This window comes from Vipera berus (genome assembly GCF_964194415.1).
Source record: "Vipera berus genome assembly, chromosome: 2".
In the NCBI taxonomy this organism is placed as follows: domain Eukaryota; kingdom Metazoa; phylum Chordata; class Lepidosauria; order Squamata; family Viperidae; genus Vipera; species Vipera berus.
This window is the reverse complement of record NC_138203.1, coordinates 223901399-223914877: the sequence shown is the minus strand read 5'-3', so window position 1 is coordinate 223914877 and position 13479 is coordinate 223901399. Positions and strand designations below refer to the sequence as shown.

Sequence of the window (13479 nt, the reverse complement as noted above, 5' to 3'; positions counted from 1 at the left end):
CATCATAAAACATTATTATTGTTATACTAACAAAAGACAGCAACATCCAAAAGCCATCATGACTTCTTTTCATTCTTCGATTTGATTTACGTAGTTGCTTAACTCATATATTCCAAGTAGTTTACAATAAAATAAATACAATACATAAAATACACAGTGTAGAAACAAAAATACTTAGCCATGCATCATAAAAAGAAGAAAAAAAACAGCCAAAACCAAGAAAATGACTCCGTGACACACACACACACACACACACACACAAAAGAGAGAGAAAGAGAGAGAGCACAGACTTTATACTCTACCTCTTTTTCATTTATACCTTGAATAATTAATGGCCATGTACAGAAATGATATACAGTTTAATTAGATGTACAAGTCAGAAGTGGCTGAGACATTTCTGGCTGCCAGACTCAGGTTGGATAATAGGCATAGCAGTTGAACTGGTAGGAGCAACCACCTTGGTTTGCCTTGTAAGGCTGGCTACTGCTGACTTCTGTCCATCCATCCGAGTCATGGGCATTTCATAAGCAAATGAAGATGGACAGCTTTGTGATCTAAAGAATGTTATTTAAATGGAAATGCTTTCCTGTTTCAACTGTTAACATGTCATTGAAATGGGACTGTTCTCTTACAGTTGTGATGTGTTCTGGAGGAGAAGGAAAAAAGCAAAGTAGGAGCAGCCATTTGGCAGGGGAAAAAATAACAGAGTCTATGTGCATGACACAGGAGTGGCAAACATTGAAAGCTGTTTGAATTGTTTGAAAATCGAGTGCGCCTTGAGAACAAGCCAATTTCACATTGGGAATATTTCTTCCAAGCTTTTAGCAGAATGACAAATCAGTTATCTATTAATAACTGGGTTTCTTATTAAATGTTTAAAAAGTTCTAGACAATTATAACATTTCTTGATGATATTAGTTGCAACACCCTGTTAGAATTCTAGCCCTACTTTTTAGCCTCTTTCAGAAAGGTGTTCCCAGAAATTTGGTTAACATGCATAGTAAAACAGAAAAATGCCTTAAGCTCATGTAAAGTGTTCTTTTTTTCTTCTGTGTTCTTCTTTTAACAGCTGCCACCAATGCCAAAAGATTATAGCATTCAGTTGAAAGAACTGATAAGGACAATGCTTAGTAAAAAGCCAGAAGAGAGACCCAGTGTAAGGAGCATACTGAGGCAACCGTATATCAAGCAGCAAATCTCTCTATTTTTGGAAGCTACAAAGGCGTAAGAGATGTTTAAATGAAAAATAATTTGAGGCAAAGTATTTAGCGTTATCATTGGTGTTACACCATTCTAGGGTTCATACACTGGCTCTGATAATGAATTCTTGAGACAAGGTTGACTTGGAAACCCACCCCATTTTTATTACACACAGAGAGAGAGAGACAGAATAAAGAAACACTTAGTAAACCTTTGAGTTAGTTTCACATTATAACCCAAACCATAGCTCCTTCTATATTAGCTAATAGCCACCAAACCCGATTCCTGCTGATATGGAACTTTTGGCAATTCAGATGGATAGTCCAGGTGAGCTGGAGAATACCCAAAGCTTATGCAAGTCGGAAGTTGGCGTTGGAGTGACTTGTCAGAAGACTAGGTCACATCTTTATGCAGCAGTCTGATATTATAGGTCCTGATGTTGGGACTCTCCTGAAGAATTAAAAATACAGGGAAATCAAAAGCCCCCTCCCTTGCTGCTCTCTTGCTTCTGGCCAAAGTGTCAGTTGTATACCCCCATCAGTTTGAAGTATCGGCTGATAGCAACTGACTGGCATAGGTTAACTATAGTCAGGGCTTTTTTTCCTCATAGAACGCTCAGAATGGAGTTCCGGCACCTTTTTTGGATGGAACCTTGTAGGGTAGGCAAGGTGGGTTGTATGGCATGTGTGAGTTCCGGCACCTTTTTCTTTTACAAAAAAAGCACTGACTATAGTAACTGGGGAAGAAGCCATCCCCTGTCTTATTTGGGACTCTTGTCAATCCCTCAGTGTTTGTTTTTTATTTTATTTATATGGAATTAGTCTGTTTTAGTAGTTGATCATTATTTTATCAGAATTCAGTTCCATTCAAAGGCCGACTGGATCAGTACTAGAGCTAGCGCTAACAAAAGGCAGTGTTGTAATGAGTGATAGCCTAAGGCCTAAGAAAATAAGGTGTAATTGGGTTTATTTCAGCAGCTCTATAATATCTTCAGCATCAGTTTGATCCTATATCATGTTGGCTCATTGGCTCGTAATTATTTCAAACACTTAGCTACTTTTTACTGCATGTTGTGTTGTCCTCAATTATTTCTTGTGCGAAGGTCTACCTAAACTTCTTTCCAAACTGAAGAATTTTTTCATATCTCACAATTTTATAAAACGTTTTCAAGAAACTAAATATTGGAGGAGGGTTTATCTGTGAAAGGAAACAGAAAGGTTAGCCTTCCTTGAGTGCCCCTTGAGTTTAGTGCAGAATAGGGTAACAGTCCTTTCGCCGCGGCCTCAAAACACTCCTTTTCCACCTGGCTGACCTGGACTGACGCATTTTAATTATATTTACAATTTTTAATTTATTTTTAATTTTTAATTTTAATTTATTGCACAGATGATTTTAATTTTATTTGTATCTTAATTTCTGTACTTATTATATGTTTTGTTGTTAGCCGCCCTGAGTCCTTCGGGAGATAGGGCGGGATATAAATCCCATTAATAAATAAATAAATAAATAAACCCCTACAGCAGCATAGGAGATAAATCCAAAAGCTACAGAGAAAATGAGAACGATGACAGTGATCAGGGCCATAACTTCTTTAGCAGTAGCTTCTGCTCTATTAGCTCGTTACATATCTCGTACGTTGGGCATCTTTCATAGGAAGTAATACTTTATATTTGGCCATGCTTGAGATGTTGGATTTAGTTGCCCTGTTGATCTAACCGATACATTCTTAAAAGTTGCTAATTAAACCATATTTCATGAATGTTTATGACTTGAGAAGCAGTTTTGTATCTAAAATAATATCCATATTGCTGTGCATGCAAAACCTATACATAGAAGCATGAGAAAATTATGTTTTGGCAAAAATCATTTAGAAATGTCTACGTTTTGTAAATCTGATAATATACCTTCTTGCTTTTTCCCTAAAGAAAAACATCTAAAAATCATAAGAAAATGTCTGAACCCAATCCTCGGGGATCTTCAGAGAAAGCTGAATTAAAGAAAGAAAATACAGTACCTCAGAAGCTTCCAGATGAACTTTCAAAGAAGTCCAATGGGGCAAGTTATTATTTTAGCTCTGCAGCCAGAATGGGTGGGGCAGAACAAAGTCCATGGTCAAATTTGATGAAATACAAATTTTCTTTCAAATTGAGAAAGAATACCAATTCATTCTTAGTACTTCTATCTGATTTTTTCTCATAATGATAGCCATTTAAATTCTGTTCAATTGGAGATGCATAGTCAGTTTCCCTGGAGCAGGCATGTGAAGCCAGGTGCGTCACGCTGAAACCGCGCTCACCCCATTGCCGGCAATGGGAAAAAAGTCGCAATACGTTGCACAATGTCACGTGACGTCGCAAGTTTGACATGCCTGCCCTGGAGTGTTGTGTATCACCAAACCTACAGAAATTGCCACTGAATTGTAATTTACATTTCACAGAAGAAAATTCTGAAATCCATGGAGACTAATGAAGTAACTGCTTCCGTTTAAAATAAATGTAAATTTTGTTCAGTTCCCACCTAGTTCTTTTCCCTGTCCTACTCGCTTTTCAGAATTCAGTCCCTGACATGCTACCCAAAAGTGAAGTGAGTCTCTTGCTCTTCACAAAGTTGTTTACCCCTATAAGGCATGGGTCTGCTCAAGAACAGTAAAACTAATCCTTGGAGAACACAAAATGAGTAGAAGATAGAACAGCCTTTTTTTTACAGTGCATTTTTAAAAGAATTTTAATCCCATTTATATCCCGCCCTTCTCCGAAGACTCAGGGCGGTTTATAATCTAAGAAGCACAAATCAATGTGCTTAGCAATAGCCTTCATTCTATGTATATGCCTGCTTATTAGGACTTTCCCCCCCAGCGGCATTTTTACAAAGTCAGCTTATTGTCCCCAACAATCTGGGTCCTCATTTTACCTACCTCGGAAGGATGGAAGGCTGACTCAACCTTGAGCCTGGTGGGATGCGAACCTGCAATAATTGCAAGCAGCTGGTGTAATTTTATGCTTACATGTTACACTATCTTTTTTGCAGCTGGAATGGTAGCTGGTGATTTATGGGAGTATGGAAAACTTGATGTAAATATGAAGTTCTGTAAAGAACTGATGTTCAAAAAATAAATAATAGCTGGTGGTGGGATAGTTCTAATAGCGGTTACCGTATATACTTGAGTATAAGCCGAATTTTTCAGCCCACTTTTTGGGCTGAAAAACTCCACTTCGGCTTATACTCCAGTCAACAAAATAATTTTACCGAGGACTTGCGCGCGGCCGAGGCTTCGGTGCTTCCCTCCAGAGGAAGAAGGCGCTGGATGCGGCCGGCTCTGCGGGGAAGGGGGAGCGGCGGCGGGGGCGACGGAAAAGCCGCAAAAACGGTAGGAGAGATGCTGACTGGCGGCGGCCTCGGAGGAGGCGGAGGGGGAGGAGGGAGGGAAGGGTGACCGGGCGGGGGAGGGGGGGGTGAGCCAGAAGGAAAAGGGAAAGTCATCCCGCAGAGCGGTTGCGAAAAGAGGGAGGAGATAAGCCAGCCCGGTACCTGGATCCGCTTCCTGTGTCTCCTCTGCTCTGCCATGATGTCCCCGTTTTGGTCTCCTGGTGACGTGGGGCTGAGCCGGAAAAGGGGGAGGGGGAGACCGAGGGAGGGAGGAAAGAAGAGAGAGAGAGAGACGAGCTAGCGTCAGCCAGCGGTGTCACGCGGGGCAGCAAGCCATTAGGAGCCCTTGGGGAGGCAGCGCAGTCTGGCCGCTGGGCTTGTGTGTGTGTGTGTGTCCCATCTGCAAAGCTTCCGAGGAAGGAGAAGCGGGATACTGGTTGGGGGGGGGAGCGGCAAAAGCGGGGGGGGGGGAGAGAGAAACGGCTCCGCCTTTGGTTCCCCCTCCTAAAGCACAGGGGCGCTAGAGAAAGTTTGGAGTTGGGTAAGGAAGCGCAAAATTCAGGAAGAAAAGCGGGGCGGCAGGCAAACGGGAGACCTGTACAAGGGGGAAGGGGAACTCTCTGCTTTGTGTGTGTGTGTGTGTGTGTGTGTGTGTGTGGCCCATCTGCAAAGCTGCCGAGGAAGGAGAAGTGGAGGAGGCAGTGGCGGCGGAGGCGGCCGCAGCACCGGCAGCCTTCCGCTTTTGCCGCTTTTGTGTGTGCGTGTGTGTGTGTCCCATCTGCAAAGCTGCCGGGGAAGGAGACACACAAAGACACACAAAAGCGGCAAAAGCGGAAGGCTGCCGGTGCTGCGGCCGCCTCCGCCGCCGCCACTGCCTCCTCCATTTCTCCTTCCTCGGCAGCTTTGCAGATGGGACACACACACACACGCACACACAAAAGCGGCAAAAGCGGAAGACTGCCGGTGCTGCGGCCGCCGCCGCCACTGCCTCCTCCACCCAACCAGTATCCCGCTTCTCCTTCCTCGGCAGCTTTGCAGATGGGACACACACACACACACACACACACACACAGAGACACAGACACAAAGCAGAGAGTTCCCCTTGTACAGGTCTCCCGTTCGCCCGCCGCCCCGCTTTTCTTCCTGAATTTTGCCCTTCCTTACCCAACTCCAAACTTTCTCTAGCGCCCCTGTGCTTTAGGAGGGGGAACCAAAGGCGGAGCCGTTTCTCTCTCCCCCCCCCCCGCTTTTGCCGCTCCCCCCCAACCAGTATCCTGCTTCTCCTTCCTCGGAAGCTTTGCAGATGGGACACACACACACACACACACGCACACACAAAAGCGGCAAAAGCGGGGGGGGGGAGAAAGAAACACCTTGTTCTCTCGTCTCAGCGGAGACTTGTTTCGGGGGATCCAGCCTCTGTCACCCCCTTCTCTCAGCTGGGCAGCTGACAGAAAGGGGCGGCAGAAGCTGCATCCCCCGAAAGAAGTCTTCGCCGAGAAAATGGGCGCTGAGATTTTCTCGGCGAAGACTCACCTTCTCCCGTTCATCACATTCTTCGGTAAAGAGATTCACTCGATCCATGGTTTCAAGGTTGGGGTAGAGAAATCCCGGTTTGTTTCAAGAAACCGGGGTGGTTTATGAGCCTATAGATTTTAGACTTTGCATCTTGTTTTGCTTCCTCGGTTCCCACGAAGCCCGAAATTCTTTTTTCCCCCCTCTGGTTTCTGCCCAACTGTCAACTCGTGGTAAAACAAACAAACAGAAAGCCCCCCCCCCTCTCTCTCTCTCTCTCTCTAACGAATTGAACAGGCACCCAAGCTATCAGGTGATGGCGTTCACACTTGGGTGTTTGCGCGGATCAGAAACGGAAGGAGAAATTCATTTCTGCTTGCAATTCACTATCTCGGTCATCCCTGAGAGAAGAGAGCTTTTAAAGAAGCAGCTGCAAAATTCGTTCATCCTCTTCCTCATCCTCATCCTCTCTCTCTCTCTCTCTCTCTCTCTCTCTCTCTCTCTCTCTCTCTCTCTCTCTCTCTCTCTCTGTGTGTGTGTGTGGTGTGTTATCTCGAACCAGATGGGATGGCAAAGTCAAATGCAAATGGGGATCTTGCAGATCTTGCCCTGCCTTTCACCCCACGGTTACCTTCTGTTCTTGATGAGCTCACGAGTGCTCAAGGACAAAATAGGGCAGGGCAGAGCCGGCAGTTAAAAATAGGATGCAGATAAAAGGAAAGGTAAGGAGGGGTTCAGGTTGAGAGGAGAGGCTGCATAGCCTTAGTGTAACTCCTGTTTGGGCTGACTGGGTTGCCTCCGATGGGCTCTGACAGTGGAACAGAATGGAATAGAAAATATGGAATGGAATGGAACAGAACGTAGAACAGAACAGAACAGAATAGAATAGAATAGAATAGAATAGAATAGAATAGAATAGAATAGAATAGAATAGAATAGAAATATAGAAAGTGAATGGAATAGAATAGAATAGAATAGAAATATAGTGAATAGTGAATAGAATAGAATAGAATAGAATAGAATAGAATAGAATAGAATAGAATAGAATAGAATAGAATAGAAATATAGAAAGTGAATAGAATAGAATAGAATAGAATAGAAATATAGAAAGTGAATGGAATAGAATAGAATAGAATAGAAATATAGAAAGTGAATAGAATAGAATAGAATAGAATAGAATAGAATAGAATAGAATAGAAATATAGAAAGTGAATAGAATAGAATAGAATAGAATAGAATTATAGAAAGTGAATAGAATAGAATAGAATAGAAATATAGAAAGTGAATAGAATAGAATAGAATAGAATAGAATAGAATAGAATAGAATAGAATAGAATAGAATAGAATAGAGCTGGAAGGGACCTTGGAGGTCTTCTAGTCTAGCCCCTTGCTCAAGCAGGAGGACCTATACCAGTGGTGGTGAACCTATGGCACGCCTGCCAGAGGTGGCACTCAGAGCCCTCTCTGTTGGCACGTGCGCCACCACCGCTGCCAGCAGCAGGTCCTTGTCGGTTGGTGGACTGGAAGAAAAGGGAGGGGGAAGCATTTTACATGCGTGCATGCGCGCACGGGGCCACGAGCAGGCACATGCTGCAAAGGGGGCGGGGCTAGTGCCTGCGTGATACTCACTAGCCCAGCCCCGTTCTCACGTGGTGCGGTGCCTTGTATCTGCACCCTGCGGCGCGGCGGTTGGCATTTTTGTGCCTTGCGGTACGGTGGCCCATTTTTTGCTCCCCCTTTTTTTCGTGCCAGAGGCGGCACTCAGAGGCGCCTCCCTGTCCCCTCCCCCGAGGGCACCAGAATGCCGATGCTGCCTTGGCACTTTGTGATAAACAAGTGGGTTTTGGCTTGCGGTTTGGGCACTCGGTCTCTAAAAGTTTCGCCACCACTGACCGATACCATCTCAGACAGGTGAATGTCCAGTCTCTTCTTAAAAACCTCCAGTGATGGAGCACTCTTGATTTCTGGTGGCAAGCTGTTCCACTGGGCAGCTGAGAGAAAGGGGCGGCAGAAGCTGCATCCCCCGAAAGAAGTCTTCGCCGAGAAAATGGGCGCTGAGACGCCTCATTCTCTCGCTCAGCGGAGACTTCTTTCGCGAGATCCAGCCTCTGCCGTGCTGCACCGAGAGAACAGCAAGCCGCCCCATTCTCTCGGCAGAGCACTCCACCGCCCTATTCTCTCGGCGGCTTGCCACCCCGTTCTCTCATCTCAGCAGAGACGTCTTTCGGGGGATCCAGCCTCCAGCTGCTGCATTTCCCAGCCTCGGCTTATACTCGAGTCAATAACTTTTACCAGTTTTTTGGGGTAAAATTGGGGGTCTCGGCTTATACTCGAGTCGGCTTATACTCAAGTATATACGGTATATAATAATTATACCTATGCTGTGGAAGATGGGAGTGTGGAAGTAACATGAAAGAAAAAGATGGACAAATCTTCTGGTGCTGCTTCATGGCAATCAGAGTCAGATGCCTTAGTGATGCCTTGATAACACAGGGAGAGAGGTGGAATTAATAAGTAATTTCAATGTACCCTTCTTGCCTTAAGTTCCCATACCTGCCCCATCACAACATATTGTTACAGTAATACTGTAGTAATCTTACAAGATTAATAAGTTGGAATACCAGCATGTTTGGTCAGGTACCTTACTGAAGATCTTGGACCTACATAGACTGAAGATATTGGACCTTCATGTGTCTTGGAGGTACACAAAGCATCAAAGCATCCTGTAAATAAGGACAGGGAAACCCACTTCCAGACCAACTAAGGCCATTGCAAGAAATATCAAACAGACCAACAGCCTGACTTCTATATGACTGACCTTTCCCTGATTCATGCACCTCCCATATGACCAAGAGGTCTTTTGTGGGTGGTGGTGTTGGCTGAGCCATTCCTGCATAATACCATTCTAATAAGACATGCCATGTCTTTCCTCAGTCCATCCCATGCAAAATCTCGTGGCTGGATCAAGTCAGATCAAAATAAATTACCGTAATTTTATGCTTACATTTAAAATAATCTAGCTTCATAGAATGGGTGACCTAATTATACTTTTTACTATTACAGAATGAAGATAAATGTTTAATCAATAATAAAACATTTGAAGTTTCTTCTTCAAAGAAACTAGCACCTGAACCTGAAAAAAACAGCAAAAATGGTTTGAATAGCTTAGATGTCTCTTTGGCAACAATGAGCAAAGTAGATATACTTATTGTTCCACTGGAAAAGAGAAACTCTGCAACCAAACAGTTAGCAGAACATAAAGGATCCAGAAATGTACACATTCCCAATGAAGCAGAGCCTGAAAGAGCAAAAAATAGCCCAGAATTAAAGGAAGAAAGTTTACTGAAAATGACAACGCCTTGCCCCAAAACTGGAAAAGTAGATGCCAAGGAGACCGATAATGGTGGTGACGCTACGAAAGTTCTGCAACCCAGTTCAAAGATTCCAGCTGTAAGCAGTAAAGTAATTACTTTCTTTTTCACGTAGGTGTTTGTGTAGGTGAATATGAATGAATTAGAAGATGTACAGGCAGTCCTTGACTTACAGTCATTTGTTTATGTTCAAAATTACAGTGGTCCTGAAAAATGTGGCTTATGACCGTTTTTCACACTTAACGACTGTTGCAGCATCCCCGTGCTCATATGATCGGAATTTGGATGTTTGGTAACTAGCATGTATTTATGATGGTTGCGGTGTCGCGGGATCATGTGATCATCTTTTGTGACCTTCTGACAAGCAAAGTCAATGGGGAAGCCAGACTAACTTAACACATGTGTTACTAACTTAACAATTGCAGTGATTCACTCAACAACTGTGGCAAGAAATGTTGTAAAGTGGGTAAAAGTCACTTAACAACTGTTTTGCTTAGCAACAGGAAAACGTTTGGGGCTAAGTTGTGATCGTAAGTCAAGGACGACCTGCAAATCTGTTGAAAATGTGACTGGACTCTGAAAAGCTGGTTTCTGCGGTTTCAGTCATTAGTGCTAAACTTCTGTCATGAACTGATTCTGGACATAAGTTGTTCCTGTGCTATTAGTTGGTTTTCTTCTGTTGGAACAGCTCCTTCTTCTTCAGGCAAAGCAGTGCAGATTTCTTCTACAGCACAAAAGTGTTGATGCTTTGCTAGTCTTAACACTATATTTATTAATTAATTTATTATATTTTAATTAATTATGTCCACTGCTTGGGATTCATATTTTTAGGAATGTATTTCTATATAATATGTGGGCAGCCTAAAAATATGTTTTGTCACACAACCAGCCAGATGTTTAGACTGGATTTGGCATTTTTATCCACCAGCCAAGTCCTTTCCAAAGACCTGGGATAGACAAATATTTCTTTATTGTTATGGTTTATGTATGGGTAACCTACAGTTAGATTCCCAATTTAAGACTAGTAGAGACGTCATAATTCAACTCTAACTAAGGACTTGAGAAATTAAGATAGCTAATTATTATTAGCTTGCAAATTGTGCATTCACCTATCCCTTTGCATCTCTTCCAATTAGACTTTTTTCCTACTCAACGTCAGATTTTTTGCTGAAAAGTCAGGTATTTTGCCTTGAATTCCCTTCCCAAATCTATTGTTAGCATTTAATTTCATTTTAATTTCTATCGGATAATATCATTTTTGAAAAAGTGATAGTTTTTTTTCCTAGGCAGAACAATTGCATTGTACTATTTATTTACCTTTAGAGGGCTATTGAATGAATACACATGCACTTATTTCAATGCAATCACAGATATTCAGATCTAAATATCTCTGAGCCTTTTGTGATCAGATTTTGAGGCTTAGAACTATTGAGGTTGATAAAGACCTTTGCACAATTTTCTAAAATAGGCAAACTGAATTTAAAGAAATAAACCTTATTTAAATGTTTAGATGTTTAGCCCATCTTGATTATTTTTATAAATAATGAAAGTCCATAAATATACAGTACATAATAATCTTTCCTTTCCTATTTTTCCTACAACCATAATAGCCCTTCCAGATCTTGGAAGATTTGCTGGAATTAATCAGAAGTAAGTTAGATTAGAACATACCATATAGGACAGACATGTCAAACACAAGGCCCGGGGGCCGGATCCGGCCCACAGAGTGGTTTCATGTGGCCCACGAAGCCATCCTGGAAACAGTGAGGGAACGGCCCCCACTGCCTTGGCCCTGGCCCAGAGACCCTCCTTCTGCCAGAGACCCCCAGATCTGTCCCACTCCTGCCCAGGTCCCCATAGGCACCCTTGATGCGAACGATGTAGAGCTGGCCACGCCCACCCAGTAGGCCATATGCACTCTAGCCACGCCCACCCAGTAGGCCACGCCCACCCTGGCCATACCCATCCGGCCCCCTGAGGGCAACCGCAATGCTGATGCGGCCCTCAATGAAATTGAGTTTGACACCCCTGATATAGGACATCCACATGCAGTAGTTTTCCTTGCAATATTACAAAAAAAAACTTTATCTTTGTCATCTTCTAGGGTGGTTTGTCATTTTTTTACTTAATAGTTTACTAGTTTAGCCTTAGGTAAATGCTAAAGTATTAGTCTCAGCCTCCAGCTGTTGTGTTTAATGCCTACCTAATAGTTCTTTTACTCCCTTCAATAATGGAGATATTGCTCTTTCAGTTTCTAATACTTACGTATATCACATTCTATTTAATGTTATAATAGTAGGTATTCATAAAAAATACAGCAGACTCTCTTTCCAGAGTCTGGACTGTACTGAGAAACTGCCAGTACCAATTATTCCTATAGAAATTTAGGTAAGTATTTGAATTTTGTGGTCTGCAACACAAATATAATTATGTCAGTGATTTATTTGAAAGTAAGATGACATAATTTGCTTCAAATTTAATTTTGATTAAAATAAAAATAATTTTGGCTTTCTATTAACACTTTTGAACTAAGTGTACATACTTGATTCTGGAAAGCATGGATTCAAGTATTATAAAGTATGTATATATATTTGTAGAATGAAGCCTCCTGTGGAAACTCAGGAGAAGCTAAAGATCTCATTCTGCCTATAAGCACTCCTTCTTTTCGGCCTCAAGGATCAGTTCAAGAGCCTTCCTTGTCACGACAGCGACGACATAAGAAGCAGTCTGAGATCTGTTTAGACAAGGTAAAGATTAGGACAGTATTGGGTTCTAAACTGAGTAGAACACCTATATCTTTGGAAGCAATTTTATTGGTTAGAAAGCTATGAAATGGAATGTTCAATAAAAACAGATTCAATACTTTTTCCCCATGCTAAATATGGGGAAATCCAACATTAAAAATTGGAAAAAAAGTCATATAAAAAATTGGATGGAAGTAGGGATATTCTTTGGACAAATTGATAACTCAGAGGCAATTTTTACAGTTACAACAATATAGTTTTGACCAGCAGCATTTTCAGCTTCTGAAGCATCTGAGATACTAGAAAAAAAATGTTTAACTCGTTTTAAAAAAAACAACCCCAACTACCATTAGTTTTTATAGATATAGAGCCCTGGTGGTGCGCTGGTTAGAATGCAGTACTGCAGGCTACTTCTGGTGATTGCCAGCTGACAGCAGTTTGGCAGTTCCAGTCTCACCAGGCTCAAGGTTGACTCAGCCTTCCATCCTTCTGAGGTTGGTAAAATAAGGACCCAGATTGTTGGGGGCAATAAGCTGACTGTAAACCGCTTAGGGAGGGCTGTAAAGCACCGTGAAACAATATATAAGTGCTATTGCCATTGCTATTTACGTTAACCAAGTATATTCAGTTTAATGTTCTGTTAAGCTTTATTTTATAGGTTAGCACATTTCAGTATAAAAGCTGATGTTAGTTTGCAGCATATATGCTACAGACATCTGCCTTTACTGGAATGATAAATGTATAATATGTTGTCTGGGATATATTATATTCTATTTTATCTGTGTGGAAAAAATGAAATGAAGTGCTATTTGAATATTAATAAATTGGGAATGAACTTCATCCATGACTGGATAGCCTGTGGTGCTCCAGATGTTACTGAAATATTACTAGGAACATTCTGTATCGGTCATGTTGAATGGGTTACTGAAGGCTGCCATTCAGCACACTCACCAGCCCTGTCCTTGTAGAATCCTTCCATACGTTCTTGAGTGAATGCGGCTCTCATACTGTACCTGGTTTTTTTTGGAAGAAACCTTTTATAAAGTTGCTATTTCTCCTGTTAAGATTGCAGCACTTGGTCATCGGCAACTGCCCGCTTATCCTGATGTGAATGTAAAGACAAAAGAAGTTAACACAGAGCATCAGCGTGCTGCAAATGTTCTGAAAAAGTCAAAAAGCTTTGAAGTAGAACATTCCAAGGTTTGTGCCAAATATGTTTATGTACAACATGTCCATTTTAGAAATTACTAAATTTGGATATTCTCATTTTATATGCCAATTTG

General features: G+C 42.1%; 1 protein-coding gene across 2 annotated transcripts in view; it reads left to right on the top strand.

Annotated features, from left to right (window-relative positions):
- NEK4 (NIMA related kinase 4) overlaps positions 1–13479 on the top strand; it is a 31403-nt gene that overhangs the window by 6412 nt on the left and 11512 nt on the right. The window contains exons 5-9 of one of the 2 annotated variants that reach the window (XM_081316823.1): positions 1070–1224; positions 3126–3255; positions 9145–9531; positions 12050–12199; positions 13262–13396. In XM_081316823.1, coding sequence (XP_081172949.1) covers positions 1070–1224; positions 3126–3255; positions 9145–9531; positions 12050–12199; positions 13262–13396 — 957 coding nt within the window. Of the gene's footprint in view, positions 1–1069; positions 1225–3125; positions 3256–9144; positions 9544–12049; positions 12200–13261; positions 13397–13479 lie in introns of both variants that reach the window. The other variant, XM_081316822.1, reaches the window with a different exon arrangement.